This window comes from Ambystoma mexicanum, chromosome 14 (assembly GCF_040938575.1).
Source record: "Ambystoma mexicanum isolate Mex_15411 chromosome 14, UKY_AmexF1_1, whole genome shotgun sequence".
Lineage (NCBI taxonomy): Eukaryota > Metazoa > Chordata > Amphibia > Caudata > Ambystomatidae > Ambystoma > Ambystoma mexicanum.
Genome location: NC_090940.1, coordinates 118,797,890 through 118,819,754, shown reverse-complemented (window position 1 = coordinate 118,819,754; position 21,865 = coordinate 118,797,890). Strand labels below are relative to the sequence as shown.

General features: G+C 47.1%; 1 protein-coding gene across 2 annotated transcripts in view; it reads right to left on the bottom strand.

The window, feature by feature from the left end:
- The window catches only part of FUT8 (fucosyltransferase 8), an 857,288-nt gene that overhangs the window by 335,358 nt on the left and 500,065 nt on the right, over positions 1-21,865 (bottom strand). For both annotated transcript variants that reach the window (XM_069638672.1, XM_069638673.1), the window contains one exon: positions 17,001-17,400. In XM_069638672.1, the coding sequence (XP_069494773.1) occupies positions 17,001-17,239 (239 nt within the window). In that variant the 5' untranslated portion in view covers positions 17,240-17,400. The remainder of the gene's footprint in view (positions 1-17,000; positions 17,401-21,865) is intronic.

Here is a 21,865-nt window from a genome sequence, read left to right as displayed (position 1 = left end):
AAGCCCCGCCTTATCAGACTGAATCCCTAAAACCTTCTGTGACTAACTCAATGTTCACGTCAAAGTAAGAGATTCCAATTGGATGAATTGCGTCACTATTCGCGCCTAGACATTCGCAGCTCTCCTTTGTGCAGGGCTGTCGTGAACTCTCCATTGAGAGGACTTGTGCAACAGCCTCCTTAGCACCCCATCAAGAGCACCAGCGTCATGAAACGGAAAGTCAAGGACCCTACAATGGGCCCGATTCATGGAATTTTTTGCACAGTTCAAAGTGACTTTGCACTGCTGAAAAGTGACTTTGCACTGCCGAGGCAAACCCGATTCATGGAACTGTGCAAAGTGTATTTTTGCAATGCAAAGTCTGTGCAATGTCATTTTGTACTGCACAAATGACTGTGCACTGACTTTGCACGGACTTGCACAGTTCCATGAATCAGGGTTTGTGTCAGCAGTGCAAAGTCACTTTGAACCGTGCAAAAAATTCCATGAATCGGGCCCAAAGCATGAGTGGCTCTGTTCTCAGAATGTGAGTAGATTGGAGATGCGCGGTGCCTTACACGGTGGAAGCAGTCGCTAAGTGACATTCTGTATTACGCGGCAAGGTTCTTCTTTGATTCATTTCAACTGCTGCTCAAGCCGGGAAATGCGACTTGATGTATGACACTGCTCAGGTCTGTAATTTAATTTCATGCTCCCCAACGGCTACTGAATGAGTGATGACACCCTGACATGGAACGGTGGTGGGTGCGCGCCTCTCCGCTCATGTTTATGGTCTTAATATCGGGGCTGGGTTTGTCACATTTATTTTTCATTGTGGGTGTCATCAATTATGTTTGATCGCGGCATTGCAGAGTCCATGTAAGGAACGGGAAAGATGTGTAGCCCGGCCAACTCTTACACAAGAGCGCCAGGGGACCACTCCGGTGGTGATAGTGCGTGGTACAAAAATCCTTTAACTTTAACAACAAAAATATGGATCACTGTAAAACAGTTTCTGATTGGAGCATGAGTAAGGGTCAAAGAGGTCATTGAGCAAGCATAACCATATAAAGATAGGTTAAGGAGGCGGCCGTCAACAATACTTTTTTTCTTACGTGAAATCCAAACACAAACTTTTCTGCACATTTTTCCCAGGTGCGTACAGCAAAAAAAATAAAATCTCCAGGGATGGAAATTACGATTGGATAAGCAAGAGGTAAAAGCAGCTCCTGGGTATCCAGCATAAACCAGTGACCAGAAGCTACCACTGGGGAACAAGGAACTAGTAAATAGCACTCCTGAAATCTAATTTCCACGTAAAATGCAAACATATCAGTTTGTGCATTATTTAGGACCATTTATTTATTTAATTGTTTTTTTATAACGGCCTAATACCATACCTGAGTTCGGTTTCTAAGTGCAGATCTGGGATTCAAACCTCTGTTGCTCTCCGTTGCCTTGCTTCCAAGACCTGCGATTTGCCCCTGTGCTATCTTAGACTTTTAATGTAGTATATATGTGCCCATATGTAGATTTACAGATTGTCCCAAACGCACAGAGTTCAATTCACATAGGAGTGTTTGTTCAGCATCAGTTGGCCTCGGGAGGGAGCTAAAGGTAGCTTCTAGTAGCCATTGGTATCAAGCTAACCAAGCTCTTCTAGGCTACAGCAGGTCCCCTCAGTTTCGAACCCTGTATCTCTGCCCACGAAAATGAAACAATGGCATCAGAAAGGGCGAGACAGAATGCCCATCATGCCGCAATGTTGACCAGCAGGCAAGAGAACAACGAGGTAGAATGATTACCAACATTGACTTCAGGAAGGGATTAGCAATGTTGACCAGCATGCAAGAGAACAATGAGGCAGAATGATTAGCAACATTGACCTCAGGCAGAGATTAGCAATGTTGACCAGCATGCAAGAGAACAATGAGGCAGAATGATTAGCAACATTGACCTCAGGCAGGGATTAGCAATGTTGACCAGCATGTAAGAGAACAATGAGGCAGAATGATTAGCAACATTGACATCGGGAAGGGATTAGCAATGCTGACCAATGTTGAGCATTATGTAGGATTAGTGACCTCAGACAAAATCAGTAAAAATGACCAGTTAGCAGGATAATCAATAATGATAAACGCGATGTAGGAGTAGGCATATCTTCAACAGCAGAAAGACACATTCGGCATGTTCAAATGGTTGCTTTTTACGTAAATCTCTGCCATCCACCTACACAAATCCACTCTGAGCTGAGTGCAACCATGTGAAACCATCAGGAGAGCAGAATGTTGTGTAAGCTCCGCTTGGTTGGAACTTCAGCCAACAAAACTGTCCTCAACACTCTCGCCCTTGATCAGCTGAAATATTTCCCTGCATCCCAGGCAAAAGAAAGAGGTCTTCCGCCGGGAATTACGTACTGTGGACGAAGATGCAAGATAGTCAGACCATACTGCCATCTGCTTCAGCTGTACTATGGGCTGCATTCATACACGGTACTATAAAAGAGGGCTTCCATAATGATGCAATTGGCTATGATCAGCCCTACAGGCAAGGGGTGTATCCGCCACTTTTAATCCCTAAAAATAGGCAAAAACTGCCAAAAAATACAAATAGGTAGTACAAAATACTCTTAAAAAACAGGAAGTTGAGACAGAGCCTTTTGCCCACAGAGCTCCATTGATGTGTTTGGGCCAGCAGTGCACGAGAGTACCACAGGAAGAAACTACTATTATCACTGCCTGATGGGAAAAACTAAACATGTAGCTTTTAATGTATATGAATAACTAGGTGCAAAGGTATAATTATTACAAAAACATTTCTGTTTTTCAGTTAAACATATTTTTACTCACTTAGAAAATACTACCTATGCAACTGGAATTACATTTTTACTCCCTAAAAAATCATTTTACTCCCAACCTTAAATAGGCAATAAAATGCTCCCACTTCAATCTGGAGCACTGGCTACGATTATTAATGCTGAGGCCAGACAGTGGGTTATCAATGTTGGCTACGTACTGAAATAGCAATATTACCATCAGACAGAGTTTGCAATTATGGCCATCAAGCGAGTTAGCAATAACGACTAATCAGACAGGTAGGACACTGCAATTCTCAGTTATTCAAAGAATCCCCAATCCTGAACCGACCTAGCCGGATTCTTCACTGCCCTTCTAGACACATTCCTGCATGACAACTGCTCAACGGACATACCTCCCCACCCAAGCACCTCCACTGACGCACCCACTCACTCACTCGCCCATCCATGGGCATATCCCGATCCTTCAGATATTACAGGCAATTATTTGAGAGCAAACATCACTTTTTCTCAACACCGAAAGAACACTGTGGAGTATTGTTTTAGGTGTATGAGAATGTTTAGTATTTTATTGGCTATTCCACCCTCTACTGAAAAAACCCATGCTTGACCCTCATGTCCTACCTCAACACACACCCCAAACGTCTTGGGAAAGATCATCAAGTAATCAATTGCCATCAAACTTCACAGGAAGTTCACCAAACATAGCCACCGGCAGGATTACCAACTCTAGCTTCCAATCCGGATGCAGCACAAAGACCGCTAACATCCAAGACAATGATTTTGCCCTTCATATCATGATAAGAGGACCCTCTGCCTCCCGATCCTGTTCAATGTCTCTGCTTCCTTTAACACCACTGACCGCAAGGCCCTGATCAACATCCCCACCGTCTGCATGGAGTTTGACATCACGGGCCTGAAGTGGATCACCTCCTACCTCACAGACATCAGCGAGTTCAGATGGTCCAACAGAGATCCCAAGGCCACCCCATAACCTGAGAGAAAGAGAAACTTACCAGATGTTCGCCCCACCTGACTCTCTGCGCACAACTGTGATCTCTCCTTCAAGGCTCATGTCAAGAAGAACAGACATGGGGATGCCAACTATTAGTCTTACATAGAAAACATCCCTTTTCCCAGGCCCCAACCTCAGAATCATCGTCCACGCTCGGGTCCTGATCCCTGTTGTACAGCACCCGGTCGCTTCACAGCTAGTTTTGTCCCATGAAAACCCCAGAGAGAAAACAGACCAATGGAATATACTACACCTGCATTGATCCAACTGGCCTACCTCTGGCACTTCAGAAAGGAACTGAACGCTACTTTTCAAAGAACACCATTAAGGATAACTGAATTACTGGCATCTCTCACATTCCCCATAACACTGTGCACCCCTTTTGAACGCTGCTCCTCTGCTAGCCATCCAAATTTGCACTATAGAAAACCCCCTTACATACTATCATTGGAGCGAAGATTACATCTTCATCAAAACATGTCAATCATCGATTTTCTTGTATATTAAAGCCATATGACCTGCCAAGCAGGGAAAGACAACCTCGAGCCTGGTAATCAGAATAAACTCCACATTAGGCAGAGAATTTCTCTCGAAGAACCAATGCTCCAAACCTGTAGAATAGATACGCTCAGCAGGCACTGGAAGGTAATCAGGAAAAGGGGGTCTCCCACCAATCCACACAGACACTCGCACATACCGATATGCTCATTCTCTCCTCTACACCAAACAAACAATAGAATGCAGCTATAGCCATCGATCAATTTCGGCCTAGCTGCCAACATACCTACACATCACCATTAACACATCCAGTGTCTTTAGAACGCAGCTATAAGCCACGAAAACAAATCGGCCTAGCTGCACACAATATCATACACAAACTCCGCCACTGCCAGAATGCAGACTTCGAGGTCAACGGCCTTGCTGCACACACTCTACTGATCCCACACAACCACCGCACCACACCTAGCATTAGAATGCAGCTACACACCACGTAAACGGCACTGGCTGCACACATACAAAGTGCACCCAAGCACCAATTACTACCCTACTCTCTCCATTGACCTGAACTACGGTCCCAGAGGGCGTTCAAACCACAGCGCTTTGAGATCATACCAATGGTATTTAATGAGCTGTACAAATGCACAATAACATGATATATGAAGAATTATTATAAATCTATCAGTGTGATATGAAAAATGAAAACAAATTATATTGTGTGGTTAATTTTTACCAGGGCCCATGTACAGGGCTGCTTATCGAATGCCCAAAAATACATACAATTAAAGTGGCTACACTTCTCGCAGAGATTGGTTTAAATTAAGGTGGCACCCCGAGCAACTACTTGTTTACTTGAAATTGATCAGCATTCATAAGGATCTGGTGGCAAGTGCCTTGTCCGGTCAAAGATTGCAATCCCACCAAGCACTGTCAGCACCAACCTCAAGCAGGATCTACTCCCACATAACTACGCAACAACCAAACCATGCGGACACAGAATTATGGTGCAAGAAAACGTACAGCAGCTGCCATCAGAAAGTCGCGCCAGATGACTATAAAATCCTCATGGAAGGCAGAGCCCTGGGGACCCGACCGAAGAAATACTGCGATGTACAAAGACAGCATCATCTGCACCCTAATAAACCCGCTTGCCTACGTACCACCAGTCCGATAGCACAGCGAGTAGAGCGCTCACTTTGACATCTGTGCAGAGCCTGCTGACGCAGGTTCGAATCCCGGCAAGGCCAAGCTCAGCCTTTCATCCTTCCGAGGTCGATAAATGAGCACCACACACTCAATTATAAGCAGCGCTCAGATACCGGAGGATTCGTAGCGCTATATAAATGCTAAATTATTATTATTATTTAAGCCTGGAGCGTATCTCAATCAAAATCTGGTTACACGACTACATCAACTTAAAGGATGCCATGACCAACTGGCAACCACAGCATTCAAGTGAACAGAGCAATGAACTAAACACTATGCTGCCATTCAAGATCAAGCAACCCGACAAGAACCCCTCCACCTAAAGCACCCTACATGGTGCCCTAAACACATGGATAGATATACACATAAAGCGCTATACTACAGCCGTAACCAAGGCATGGAATCACTCAGTGACGTGCATATCTTAAGTTTTATTTATTTATTTATTGTGCATTTGTAAGGCGCTTATACATCAAGTAAATTGTGTTTTAAAATGCCCACGAGGCAACAGGGAGGGAACATCGGTGTGAAGGGCAAATATAACAATGAAAGAGAACCGGTCCTACTACGCCCTGTGAGCATTCAGAGCGTGCAAGTGCAGAGAGAGAGAGCTGACAGGGGATAAGTGCTATGAGTGCCAGGGAGGGAAGTGCTAGGGAGTAAGTTGCAAACTGTTAAGTGACTGGCAGAGATCACTTGGTGGCAGTGGACAACTGCCAGTAAATAAGTGCAGGCCAGTGATAGCACAGGCTGGTTGGCGCCTAAGGTAAGTGCTGGGCGTGGGAGGAGGCTGAAGGGGGTGGGGGGTGGGATGCCTGGACCCGGGTAGACACATAAGGGCCTTTGGTCACCAATCTTAGTGACTGTGGGGTTTAGCAAAGGAGGGAGAGGGGGGCATTACTACAAACAAGGGCATATCGTCGAGAACACAAGTCCTGCACAGAATCCTTTGCCCGAGAAAGTCCAACCACCCCCATATTTTTAGATTCTATGGCCCAAAGAAAACAAAGAGCGTCACCATAAACAAAGCAATTGAGAAAGACGGGCCATGAAAAAATGTAACCCAGGAAATTTACTGAAAATTAAGAATACATTTTGCTTTGAATCCAGACCGATGGGTCTATGAGACTTGTGCCTGGAAAAATATACGCAGAGGCCTTGATAACGACCGCACTGGTCGAAACACGTATGGGCTATATTTATGAACTATTGCACAATCAGAATACAAGGAATACCACTCCAGATTCAATGCGTGGACTATTTTTACGAACTTTATGATTGATCCAATTGTTTTTGTGACTACTTACTGAGAATACTAGTTCCAAGCGCGGAGATAGTCTTATAACAGTTTCAAGTATACTTTCACTGCATTTTGAACCTTTTGTATAGGGTTCACAGTTATTGAGACTCCCGCTGCTGGATTCTTTTCTTTCTTTCAATTGAAAAACTCAGTAGGTTTGGTGAATAGCGCGCAGTATTCGGTATCAATCCACAAAATCTAGTTTTACCATGAAAAAATGCACCCTCGTAGAAAAAATATGTGCTGCCCTCTGCAATACGGACAAACCCAAGGAGTTAGTGAACATCTAACCAGCACCTACTGAAATGTCCGGGCGCCCACTCCACCACCCTGCAACACTGCCAACAAAGCTCCATGGCAAGTTTCACGAGACGAGAAAAGAGGGCCGTGCAATGATTACAAAGCAGACGTCCGAGCCTAAGTGGACCAAATCATCAGAGCCCAACTAGCGCTCATGAGCACAAGTATACCCAAAGCCAAGAGGAACTCTTCATGATCACCAAGGAAATCAAGTTTAACTCATCATACATCTATAAACGTTACCAAAGGCTAACCACTATGCAAAATATAGCCTGCAGCCAAACAATCATTTCACCTCACAATCACACATGCCAACGACATGGACTGTCATTATCCTCGCACAACTCACTTGCCTTATAAATCCCCCACACCCAACATAACAAACATGAAACTCAAACTACCAAAAGCGGTGAAAGAACACCGCAAATCAATGAACAACCTAAAATCTATCATCAAAAAATAACCCCATACACTCCAGTCCTGCTCCTGGTACCTGCGGAATATTTGCCAATATACATTGACCAATGCACTCTCAACCCACCCACGGAACAGAGACTGGACTTAGCAACCTAGCGGATGGCAGCTAAAACATCCTGGACAAAGGCAAAGGTGACATGCCTGGTCATTGCTGCAAATACTCCATGTCTTGGCATCTGTGTAAAGACAATCGTGTTATATTAAGGGGTTTATTTCAGGGAACAAGGTGACGAAATTGAAAAAAGTGGAAGATATAATGTAAGAGCATGGGGAGGGGGGGTACCCCCGCGGTATCCCGTTTGTTACAGATGTCAAGACCGCCAATATTCAGGCTGCTGAAGGAAAGGCATGACACCAAATCACTCATCACAAGTAGACATGTGTGTGGTCAGTGGCCGGCTTATTGACTCGGCTACAAAAGATTATACGCAGAACAAAACACACTGTTGCTGCATTTCATTGGTTGCCACCAGCAAAGCCCCAGGAATCCTCACGGTAAACCCGGTTAGCTTCAACACCTTGCTTATACCGCTTTGACCTAATCATCACAGCCAATGGACTCAACTCTCACCTGTATGTTGAGGATATCAAGGGTTACAGTGGAGCTTCCAACCAAAAGAAAGAAAACTGAAAAAGCTTCATTGACTAACTCGTAAACGAACAAGACCGGATAATAGGAAACCCTCTACTTCGCATACAACAAAAAAAAATGTAATTGTGATACTCCGAGCCAAAAGAAAATCACCGGAACTCAACCGAGCACCAGTTGGGGTGTCCGGCAGGACACGTAAGCCATTCAATGAGGTTCAAGCCAATCGACTGGACAAAAACCAAACAGCTGTAAGTCGCATGAGCACCCTACAATTGACCAGGAAGATGTTCCACCACTTCGAAAACCATTCCACCCCAAACCCTGCAACAGTCCTTTGAACACCCTGCATATGCGGATGCCATCCACTCTTTTCTCCATGAAGGCATAAAGCACAACACCCATCCCTACAGGCATAAAGCACAACACCCATCCCTACAGGCATAAAGCACAACACCCAGCCCTACAGGCATAAAGCACAACACCCAGCCCTACAGATAAGGGGTGTATCGGCCCCTTTTACTCCCTAAAAATAGGCAAATACTCCCCAAAAATAAAAATAGGGAGTGTAAATACGCCCAACAAAAAATAGCTTTCACCCACACAGCTCCATGGATTTGTTTGGACCAGCAGTGCACGTAGTACCACAGGAAGAAACTACTATAATCACTGCCTGATGCGAAGAAGTAAACATGCATGTTTTAATGTGTATGAATAACTAGGTGCAAAGGAATAATTATTACAAAAACATTTCCGTTTTCCAGTTAAACATTTTTTCATAATCCTCCCATTAGGAATTGGGCTTACATTTTTACTCCCTAAAAAAATATTGTACTCCCAACTTTAAAAAAAAAAAAAAAAAAGAGGGAGTAATATACTCCCACTTGCAAATCTTATCTGGAGCACTGACAACAGCCCATGCACTCTGCACTGGCAACAGTCACTAGTCCAGTGTGCTCAACATGTAATCAGTCCCATATAGCACCAGAACCAAGTCAAGGCCACACACTCAAAGCCAACAACCCCACAATCCTGCTTTCAAATGCGCCCACGGATGCATGTGATCAGAAAGGGGTGAGTACGCAGAGAGTACGGCACATCCTGGCACTCAAACGCCGGTCAACCAACCACCACTCAATTTGCCTAGACTTTTCTCAGCCAAACCACACTCTCCACCTACTAAATAGTTTGCAGCGGGCAAAAGCACTGCCACCCATTTGCATGTGCCACACAAGAGTTTGCGATGCCTAGCTCGAGGGTATGTGACCTCTCGGCGAGCAATTTAGCAACACTGTGGCGAAAATACAAGATGCACACCAAAGAAGGGACAGATCGCATGAGTGTGCCCACATGTCGCCCACAAGCTTGTGGAGACTGGATACTCAACCTAGACCTCACTGCTGCTGCCCACTGAGGTTGCTTGTGCAGAAGGATGCCACCTACCTGTTACTGCTGGACTAGCCCATATGGGGTGGGGCCAGGCCTAATTTGCATGTGGTTTTCCCTTTTGGCAGACTGAAAAAGTATGATTCGGAAGGTTGTGCGCACAAAAATGCCAGTGGTTATGGTTAATTCAAAGCTTTTCAACCATCACTCTTTAGTGTTCCATAAAGTCTTTAGGTGGCATGGTATGCCAAGACATTGGCCCAGAGTTTTGTGTGTCTAAAATATCAAGAAATACCTCACACATGACACCCAATAAGGGCCAGCATATGTATGGTGTTGCTTGTGATTCAATTCAGAAGGGATGCCCCTTCAAGGGTAGCAACAGGCCTGATTTACATATGGCCTTTCGCTCCTGGGAATGTCACGGAAGGCTCAAGATGTAGGGATTGGAGGGAGGGCTGCCCAGAAAAATGTCACCGGTTAGGATTCATTCATAGCCTTCCAGCCACCACCCTTCTCTTCTGCTAGTTACGCCCGGTGGGTCTGGTATGCCCAGACGCGGGTCCCCAGCCTGCTGGGCCCTGATGATGCCTAATAAAGCCGAAACGTGTGTGTGTGTGGATGTGTGTGGCCTCGTGCAGAAGGGAGGCGGTCTAGCATTTCAGCTGGACCGCCCCTTCTGCGGCTGAAGCAAGCAGGATTGCTTGGTTTTTTCCATTATTGTGATTGGCCGGACAGGCTTAAAGAAAGACCAGCTTGCAAGCCTGCCTGGAACGGGACAGATAGGCTTACAAAGCAAGCTATCTCCGTTTCAACCTTGGAAGAGAGAACCAACACTTTAAATGTACTTCCTTATAATGGCGCCAAAAGGTCACATGTGTTTCTTTCCACAATGGTGTTTATCACAATCGTGCACGCGGTCCCACTTCCGACCACTCTAGACAAGCTGGGTACTGGCCCATTAAACAAAGAAATCCAAAAATGGCAAAACAACTCATTGGTTGCAGCAAGACATTTTCTGGCTAGTTTTAACAGTATTTAGTCCATGTAAGTACTCTCCCGGGAGGATAGCTCAGCGGCAACGTGTTCGCCTTGGAAGCAAGACGACACGAAGCAATACCCGGTCTGCGCTTAGAAACCTCTGGGTATTTAAGCACGTTATAAATACGCAACTAAGGAAAAATTCAAGACAAAACAATTATGCAAATGGGCGAACATGGGCCCAAACAACACAATTCCAATTGTGTCTCAATACCACTTTACAGGAAGAGAAAAGACGGTGCCTCCTCGGTGCAGCTGTTTATGGAGCTTTGTTCATGAAGGAGTCTGGTGGGGGGATGAAGCGGGAAGGGAGTTTAATCTGTTGGTTGTATCGTTCTGACAAAGGCAAATGATAGGATAGGTTATTTATAACGCGCTTAATTCCCAGAGGTTTCTAAGTGCGGACCCGGTGCTCCGTGTCGTCTTGCTTCCAAGCACGTTGCCCCTGAGCTATCTTGCCGAGACATAGCCAGGCCAGAACTGAGGCCAAGTGGAACACTTTGCTTGGGGCAAACGGAGATTCCCTCCCGCACAGGACGCAAGGGGCAAGGCATGCACTGGCAGAGGATTTTAATCACAGAAGGCCTGTCTGGCTTTTGCCACTTCTATTCACCACACCTGGAACACGTGGTCCCTAAAAGTAAAGTCTTGACATGGTCAGAAACTGGTTACATTATACACCAAAAACTGGGCCTTCGCGAGCAGCTTTGCATGGAATCCAACTAGGCCCATCCAGGATTTCAGTGAAGGTTAAAAATGGCATGCAAATTCCAGTTTTATACAGGGGGTCATTTACATACAAAAGTGGGGTTACAAAATCATTGTGGCTAATTAACTTCAGCGAAACAAGTATTAATCCATTTAGCCCCCTTGTGTTGCCCCTCCACCCCTTTAGCTGACCAATTCCCGTTATTGCTCCTTTTGTTTACCCCCAGCCCAGTGTTGCCTTTACTTTGACCCTTCCAGTCCTGTTTATGCCCTTTTGTTCTCTCTCACCCCCTAGCTGCTCCAGTACACGTTTGCCCCTTTGTTTGAACTGCAGACCTGTGTGGCCCCTTTTTCACCCACAGTCGTTTTGCCCTTTTTTGACCCCCAGTCCCATTTAGCCCCTTTTTTTGACCCTCATCTCCTTTAGCTGCCCCAGTCCCGTTTTGCTCCCAGTCTTGTTTAGTCCATTTTCTTGCCCCAACACCTTTTCTTGTCCCCAAGCCCTTTAGCCTTTTCTTGTCTCCAATCCGCTGACACAGGCGCCTCTCCCTTTTCGCACAGCCATTTCCTTGGCTCTGCTATTTGGCCCCAAGAGCCAAGCCAGGCCCCCAGGCTCGGCCTGGTTCGGCCCTTCTCATGAATTCCCTGGCTCTCCCCAGGTCTAGTTGGAAGGTAATTCCATAGGAGAGCACCACGATCAGCGAACCCTCTGCCTCCCATTTTAGGAGAGTAGAAGGAGGGTGAATCTGGCAGGATCTTGTTGGATGAACATAGACTTCTGCTGTGTTGTGGGAGGAGAACACGTTTGAAAAGCAAAAGCAAACAATAGTCCATAGGCGCTCCTCTGCGAGAACGAACACGGCTAAAAAAACCTGTTCTTTGGGAAGGTACCCACTCGAGAATCTGCAGCCACACTTTAGCTCACTGTACCTGTCGCAGAAGGGAAATTGTGTCCCGCCCATACGGGCAGTACAGCACCGAAATGCTATGGCAATTCGCTTCTGAACAAGAGTACCAACAGCAACCCCATACACGTGTTTCAGCCTTCTTGGGCCTCATCAGTGATGTGGAGCTGATGAGGCCCTGTCTGACACAGCGAGCAAAGGAGGTTTGCCTGGCATTTCGGTGCTGGACTGCCCATGTGGGCGGGACAATGACTGATATGCAAATGGCTATTCCTCCTTGGTGAAAAGTACAGTGGGCTTAAAGTGATGGCTGCAGACTCTCAAAGTGGAAAAAAACCACAGAACAGGTCATCATGTTGTGTTCTTTCTACAGAGGGGGCGCCTGCTACCTTTGGCTGTTTCTGCATTCAGTCTACCGTGCAGAGTCTTTTTAAGCAAGAGCTGTGAGAGCTCGGTTTAAGGACATACCTGGGACGCCGCAGAGCTCGCTCTGGCAAGACAAACTTTGACGTGGCTCCACTCCTCTTTGCAGCGGATCTTGTAGCACTCCGGCCCCACTTTTAGAAAGAGGGTCCCTCCCATTCAGCCACCGAACCTTTCTCCCGCTGTGCCAAGGAAGGAGGGTCACCCTTCCCCTTCGCCAGCTCTTTGACTGCACCCGTTAACCCTCCCCTGCCTTGACTGCACCCATCAGCTTTTTTGGCCTCTGCTTGCCTTAGCGGGTCCTGCCCTTTCAGCCGTCTCACGCACCTTCTGTCCACACCCCCCCTCACACCTCCCTGCTGCCTTCTCCCCACCCAGACAGGCCTGCAGCGCACCTATGACCTGTGGTGCAAACCCATGTGGCATTGGCAGCATAGTGAAGACGTGCAGCATTTCAAGTAAATGCACCAGGAGTGAATAACAGCCTAGTTGTTGTGCTAAAAAAACATCTGACAAGTTTGAAACAGTAAAGGATCCTGGGAAATGGACCAGAACCACATTCTGGCCAAACGGCTTTAGTATACCATTACACGACTAACGTTCACCGATGGGACACAACGGGATAACTATCATGACTGTAGGAGCAAGCAACGTGCAAGCAAGTATGGCTGTTTACATGAAATACGTTACACATGGTTGACAAACTCCGGTCTCGAGGGACGGAATCCCGGCGGGTTTTCAGCATATCCCTCATTTTCATGAGCAAAAATGTGCATACATTTAGAATCATTGTATGCAAATGATTCTCATGAATATTAATGAGGGGTATCCTGAAAACCCGACATGGATCCGGCTCTCGGGGCCTGGAGTTGGACAACCCTAGACCTTCCACAAAATCATCTTGAATCCTCTGAGATGCCATGCTTTGCTCGGATCACTGAGCAACACAGGTTCGATCCCCGGGTCCGCGCTCAGAAACCTCTGGGTATAAAGCGCGCATTATAAAAAATAAAAAAATTACAATAGTAACACAGCAGGAACCTGTAGATGCTAAACAGTTGCTAACTAACATCCAAAAGGTGCCATATAACCAAACGTGTCAGCTATACTGAAGTTGGTATTGTGGGTGTTGGAAAGGGCGATAGCTGCTGGTTTATCCGAACTCTGCATCGAGAATGTCGGTGATCTGGTGTTCAATCGTTGCTATGCAGCCTTTCACAAAAGGGAACAGTGAGCTAGTGCCAGGTAGGGGGTTCTGGTTAATGAAGTGCCGGATAGCGGCACCTGGTCCACTCCTTCAGATACAAAGACCTTTATACGACCTGATGTGGCACCATGCAGCAAAGCAAATCACTTCTCAACACAGCTGCACCATGCAGCAAAGCAAATCCCTTCTCAACACAGCTACACTATGCAGCAAAGCAAATCACTTCTCAACACAGCTGCACCATGCAGCAAAGCAAATCCCTTCTCAACACAGCTACACTATGCAGCAAAGCAAATCATTTCTCAACACAGCTGCACCATGCAGTAAAGCGAATCACTTCTCAACACAGCTGCACCATGCAGCAAGCAAATCACTTCTCAACACAGCTACACCATGCAGTAAAGCGAATCACTTCTCAACACAGCTGCACCATGCAGCAAAGCGAATCACTTCTCAACACAGCTGCACCATGCAGCAAGCAAATCACTTCTCAACACAGCTACACCATGCAGCAAAGCGAATCACTTCTCAACACAGCTACACCATGCAGCAAAGCGAATCACTTCTCAACACAGCTACACCAAGCAGCAAAGCAAATCACTTCTCTAAACAGCTGCACCATGCAGCAAAACGAATCACTTCTCAACACAGCTACACCATGCAGCAAATCACTTCTCAACACAGCTGCACCATGCAGCAAATCAATTCTCAACACAGCTGCACCATGCAGCAAATCACTTCTCAACACAGCTGCACCATGCAGCAAAGCAAATAACTTCTCAACACAGCTGCACCATGCAGCAAAGCGAATCACTTCTCAACACAGCTACACCAAGCAGCAAAGCAAATCATTTCTCAACACAGCTACACCAAGCAGCAAAGCGAATCACATCTCAACACAGCTACACCATGCAGCAAAGCAAATCACTTCTAGACACAACCGCACCAAGCAGCAAAGCAAATCATTTCTCAACACAGCTACACCAAGCAGCAAAGCGAATCACTTCTCAACACAGCTGCACCATGCAGCAAAGCGAATCATTTCTCAACACAGCTACACCAAGCAGCAAAGCGAATCACATCTCAACACAGCTACACCAAGCAGCAAAGCAAATCACTTCTAGACACAACCCCACCATGCAGCAAAGCGAATCATTTCTCAACACAGCTACACCAAGCAGCAAAGCGAATCACTTCTCAACACAGCTACACCAAGCAGCAAAGCGAATCACTTCTCAACACAGCTACACCAAGCAGCAAAGCGAATCACTTCTCAACACAGCTACACCAAGCAGCAAAGCAAATCACTTCTCAACACAGCTACACCATGCAGCAAACTGTTGCCCCACCTGTGCAACCTACTAGCTTTCCACAAATCAACGTAATGTGGGAAGTGACCACCAGGCAGGCCAGAGCGATGGAGGGCGGGTGGCATTGCAGCTGGACACACACATGCCATAGTGGACAATCGCATGAAGATCACCGGGCACGCCCGACCCTAAAACCACAAAATGTATATCAAAGTCTATGTGCAGAGATTTCAAACCATGAAGAGTGATTAAAGCTGTGTGTGTGTGGACCAGGATGGGGGGGCTATCTAGTGTGGAGAGCGGCGGAGGGCATCGCCATTCTTTTTTCTCCAGTAACAGCCTAGTATTTTTGTTAAAAAATTTTTTTTAAAAAGCACACTAAGCCTATTACTTCTCCGAGCTCAGGAAAATGTCTATATACTTAGTCATTCGTTCACACATTGTAATCCACACCCTGTACACAATGCTGGCATGGATGTAAAACTGGGGAGGATTTAGCGGAATTGTAAGTGACATCTACCGCATGAAATTGAGGCACACAAGTTTTAAAAAAAAATAACTCGCAGCCGCTAATTTACCGCACTAAATTATGCCTCAGCACTAGGTAGCTTTTATGGGGAAAGCTCACCATTTACGCACAGGCCGGTCTGCCTTTGGAAAAAAATGTTGCCTGTTGATTCAGCAAGCTAAGAAAATGGTGGCACCCAGGGGTGGACTGGAAACCTAACATGGGCCTAGCCATGGCTTTCAAAGTGAACCTGCATGACTGTGCAAGCAAGCCCAGCGCCTCTGAACAGGGCTGAGGGGTGCACTTCAGAACATTTGGAAATACGAGTCCAAATAATCTATTTTCAAGCACACTTGGAAGATTTAGAATCCTTGAAAGGGAGCTGGGAGATGAGGAGGGGTGGGAGGGAGAGCAGGGGTGGACTAGGAACCAAAAAAGGCCCCCGAAATGTTTTTTCAAAGTGGTCCCTATATCACACCGTGTGAGCAAGCCTTACAAGGGGGTAGAGGATGTCCTCCCCCTCCAAAGAACATTAGGAAAATGGCATCGCAAAGTACATTTGTTCACACAAATCGATTTTTAAAAGTTGTTAAAAACACAGACCTAAAACATTTGAAAGAGGAAAAACGAGTTCTATAACCAATTCCTTTCTTCAAGGGAGGTGAGGGAGGGGAGATGGAAGGGGGCTAGGTGACTGGGAGAGAGGAAAGGGGAGAGAAACAACAGGGAACCCACACAAAAGAGGCTCATGGTGTTGAGACCCACTCCCAGTCACCCAGCCCCCCCCCCTCCCGCCACCTTCCATCTATCTTTCCAGAGTTCCCTGTAGGGCAGTCCACTGCGGCCAGAACCACCAGCAAAATCGCAAACTGAGCCAAGCTTTCACGCTCTTAAAATGCAATAGTGGTGTACAAATAACCAGGCAGTGCAAGTGAAATGTGTCTGTAGGGTTTCCAGAAAACGTTTTGTACAAAGAAATAAATATCAAACAAAGGAAACAAAGTGAAAATCCAAACATCAGGAGAGAATGCAGATGACATATCCACGCCTGAATGACAACACTTCAGAATCAAGAACCCTGGTGTCTCTCTCAGTCTAGCACAGGCTCTCCAACCATTCGACTGTCTACATGTTGCGCAATACAAGTCCCATCACCCTACGCCAGCACGATCTATGGTGAGGCATCATGGGAGTCATAGCTCAAAACATCTTGGATAGCCACAGTGCCCCTGACCTGGAGGGAATAGCAGCGTGTTAACGATCACGTGGGACTTTGGAGACGCTGCAGAGAGTAAGGCCATTAAAAGACATTAAAGAAGGCTTCGGCCCCTACCTGAGAGACTCTGCCATGCTCCTTAGGTCTTCATTCTGCTGTTTTAAACGTTCAAGCTTTGCCAGTATCTTGGAGAGTTCTCGGCTGGAGTGATCCGGGTGGTCACCGTCGCGCACCAGATGTCCACCAATATAAAACAACAAGGTCCCCCAGGCGAAGAGAACGAGCATGATCCAACGCCAGGAGCCCGTCCATGGCCGCATTTTAGGAACCTCAATGCACTCCAAGGCTGTGCTCATTCATAAAATAACAAAAAACATTTTAAATCCCCGGGCCGCGTACAGACAGCCAACGTCGCTGGTTCGCCGCTTCCCTACGGCATCCTCAACAGCCTCCAATAGAAATCCTCGGCGGGGTTAAATCTTGATACATTCGGAACAGCGTAGTTCGTTTTCAAATCCTGCAAGCGATCAGAGGAAAACAAAAAATTAAACCAAGGGGCTTGTTCCACGCCGCACATCTGAAATGAAAAGTGAGAACATATCAGTCGATCCACCCTCTTCCTCTGGAAACTGGTAGCAATTCACAAACAGCGTTTCCCAGTGTTAACATGCACTCTAAGTATGACTACGGGCACCAAACATTACCAAATTAGTCTATGCTCACAACGCAGTACTGTGGCCGAAGTTCATAGACCAACCAAAATCCCAGGCGGCTCTCGAATTGTAGGCTTCCCAGCTCTTGAACACCCTTGAAACTCATCTGTTCCATAATGTGAGCCCCACGATGATGCCACAAAATGTGCAGCAGTAGCGCACCCACTCTGGGGATTTAACATCTCAGAAAGGCTCCGTTACCTACCAGTTAAATCTTCTGAAAACCTTCCTAGAGACGACAAACCTACCCTTATGGAGCCTCGACAAGAAGCTCAAATGCAAGACTGGAGAAATTATATATGATATGATAAGTCATTTATAACACGCCTGTACACAAGTGTTTCTAGGCGCAAAAAAAACAAGGAAAGGGAGGACAAAAAGAAAGATCTTACTAGGCCTTGTGTCATTCAGATCGTGCAAGCATGAGGGGGAAAGGAGAGAAGTGCCAGGGAGAGGGAGGCGGCAGAGTGCAAAATGCAAGCTCAAGTAAGTGCTTATGGGATGGCTGGCTAAAGTAAGTGCAGGTAGGCAAGGCACTGTAGGGTTGCAGATACAGTTCCTGAGTGCGTGGGAGGCCTGGAGGCAGTACAGGGGGCTAGTGGTCGTGAAGGAGCCTGGTACCCATTAAGGTTCAGAGGCTGGCCAGGTAACCCATTAGCGCAGCAGACAAGTACACCAGCAGGGGAGAGAGAGAGAGAACGCAGAAGCAAAAGGGAAGATCTTGAGTTGCTTCTGGAACCTTAGGTGGTCCTGCTCAAGTATGAGAGAAGCAGGGAGGCTGTTCCAGAGGGAGGGCTCAGCCGCTGACAGAGATCTACGCCACTCTCTGCCTGGAGAAACGTCTGATCCTCAGAGAGTTGGAGGTGAACAAACAGAGGGCGTGAGAAGGAAAGTGCTTAGAAAGAGAGAGTTGGAGGTAGTGAGGTCCCTGGCCCAAGAAAGCCTTGTGGACAATGCAGAGGGTCTTTAACTTGATCCTTGCAGCCACTGGGAGCAAGTGGAGAGATTTCAGGGCTGGAGAGATACGATCCCTGGGCTTGAGGCCAAGGACAAGTCTCGTAGTTCTGTTCTGGATTGGTTGTGAAGAGTAGAGGCAGAAATATTTAGAAAGAGGCTGTTGCAGTAATCCAGCCTAGAGAGAACCAGGGCTCTGGAGACCGTGAGCTTCTGGGGAAAAGTGAGAAAGGGAAGAATAACTGAGGAGGTGCAGCTGGTAGTGGGACTTACTAGAGAGGTCCATGTTATGAGGAGAGAAGGAGGGTGGAGTAAAAGCTGACACCAAGATTTTTTGCCTCGCAGGAAGCCACAGGTAGAGGGCCCAAGGAGGGCGGCCAGAGTGAAAGAGGGAAAGCGGGCGCAGGGGTCCAAATGAGAAGCATCCCAGTCTTATTGGCATTAAAGCAATTATTGTTGGAGGCATACCATTCCTGAATGGTGGATAAACAATCAGGAATGAGCGAGAGAGGAGAGGAGGCTGAGGGGAGCCTGAAGGAGAGCTGAGTGTCATCCGCATAACACTGAAAGTCAGGAGAGAAGGTGGAGATGAGGTAGGCCAGAGGTGCCAAGTAAAGGTTGAGAGGTTAGGACCCTGGGAACACCACTTGTGGAGAGAGAGGTGGTGGAGAGAAAGGACCACAATTGGATCTGGAAGGGTCGATCAGAGATGAAGGAGGTCAACCAGGCTAGGGCCTGACCCGTGATGCCCAGGTTGTCATGGAGACGATTGATCAGGGTGGCATGGTTGACTGTGTCGAAAGCAGAGGATAGATCAAGGAGGAAGAGGACAGAAGGAAGGTTAGAATCGAAATTAGAGAGCAAGCCTTCACAGGTGTTCAGGAGAGTAGTTTCCATGCTTCTGGCTGCTCTAAAGCCAGACTGGTGGTCATGGAGACAACCAACAGATTAATTATGGAGTGTAAGCTGGTAGATGGCCAGCTTTTCCAGGGGTTTGCCAAGGAAAGGAGTGTTAGAGATCGGGCAATAGTTTGCCGTAGACGAGGGATCTGCAGAGCGCTTAAGGTGGGGGTGCACAAGGGAGTGCTTAAGGGGGGGCACAGGAAAGTTCCAGTGGCAAAAGTGTGATTGCAGAAACTGGCCAAGGCTGGAACGAGGCTGTCGATGTGGTCTTTGATGGTTCTGGAGGAGCAGGGGAGCACCTGCTTGAACGAGACTTTCATAGATCAGACTTGTCTAGAAACATAATCATGGGAGAACACAGGGGAAGAGGAGAAAGGAGGAGGAGAAACAGTAGGAGAGGGGCTGGGAGAGGGAGAGGAAGAGGAACAGGTGACAAAGCACAGGATGTCCTGAGTTTTAGTGATGAAGTGAGAACCCAGTGCCGTTCAAAGGGCCTGGGTGGAAACAGAAGAGGTGGAGACTGCAGCAGGATTGCCCAGCTCCTTGCATATTTTGAAGAGTTTGGCCACAGAGACACAGGTTTGGATGTAAGCTACCTCCTTGGACAGAACAGTGTCTGTATTGCCTTTGGAGCAGGTTGGCAGGCCAGTTTGTCAGAGGATGAGCCCGATTCCCTCCACGTCCTCTCAGCCACCCTGCACTTGCATTTAAGGGTGGCGAGGTCGGAGTCGTACCAAGAGTTGCACTTGGATGTGGGTTTCAAACCGATCCTCATGACAGGGGCAAGGACATCAAGAGTGTTAGGGATACAGAGATGCAGGTTGGAGAGGGCTGTGTCAGAGTGTGAGTCAGCTGCAGGCGTAGGAGGAGAGAAAGTAGCAGAGAAAGCCTCCACTGACATACGCTTCATGGGCCGGCTGACTGAGAAGGTGGCTGGCAGTGCTGGGGTCAGCTTCACCTGGGGGACAGAGTGACAGGTGGGAGGAGAGAAGAAAGTGGCCAGTCCAAGAGTGAGCAGCGGTGAGAGGGTTAGAGAGGGAGATGTCTGAAGAGATGAGAACATCCAAGGTGTGCCCGGCAGAGTGTGTCAGGCCAGAGGGTAGAATAGAGAGAGAGTCGCAAAGACTGTGAAAGAGCCCCTAGGAGGGGTTAGAAGCATCCAGGTCGATATTGGGGTCTCCAAGGAGCAGCTGAGAGGTAGAGGCAAGGAGAGAGGAGGAGAGGTCAGCCCACTCGGAGAGGAAAAGGGCAACCTGGCCAGGTGGCCTGTAGATAGTGGCACAGCAAGAGAGAGGCCAAGAGAGATGGAGAGCTTGAGGACCAGGCATTCAAAGGAGAAGTGGGCCTGCGTAGGAATGACAGAAGAAGGTATCCACTCTAGGAAGATCAAAGCTACTCTACCTCCTGGACAGTTGGTTCTGGGTTCACAGAGGATCTTGTAGCCATCAGGCAGGAGAGTGTCAAAACTCATGACAGAGCTGGGCGTGAACCATGTCTCGGTGAGACCACAGACATCCAGATCAAGTTCTTTTGAGGAGTCGGCAGATGTCGAAGGAGTGTTTGACAGCAGAGCGAGAGTGAAGAGTAGCGACATGGAGCATATTGCCACATTTGAAGGACTTCCGTGGAGGGGTACAGGCATGAGGTACGCTCTGCAGAGGTGGTAGAGGGGGCCGAGAGTGGGCAGAGGAGGAAGAAGGAGAAGGCAGAGTATTCAGAGAGGATGAGGAGGATGCCAGAGGGGTGGCGGAAGAGAGAGGTGTTCACAGAAGAAACATGTTAACTCTAGGTCACCGGCCACAAGATAGTCTGACGAATCACACAGGAGCTTGGCTATAACACAGGAGTTTGGCTATCACACACAGAAGGTTGGTCAAGGGCGTCTTAAATCTTGTTGGGATGAAGAGTTTTAAGGTCATCCATCTCCTTTCTGGACTCTTTCAGCCGCTTAATGTAGGATGTCCCAAGGTGAATTGGGGACCCCAGCCAAGATACACACAAATGTAGATGCTTTTTATTCTTTATGATTTTTTTAATTATCAATATTATGATTATATATTCTACATTAATGGGAATTCTATATAATCTGAACAAAGTTGCTGACCAACAGTGTTTAATCGGCAACAAAAATACTTCCATATTGCCGTTCAATGGGGTACTTTTATCCCGACTGCCATTCAGCACGGTTGATTCTTACACTGGACCATACAGCGCGGATAGGAGATCCGTGCCTAGCCCAAATTTCAAGTAAACATGGGTTCCTTCATTGTTTATTTCCCACCAACAGGCTTGCGGGAACGAACGTCAATTCCCCAAGCAATTTGAACTACTAAACTTTAATTTCTTAACTATCATTCCTTTCCTATTGGGAGAAATTCCCAGTTCTCTTTGCCATATTTATCTCAAGCTGAT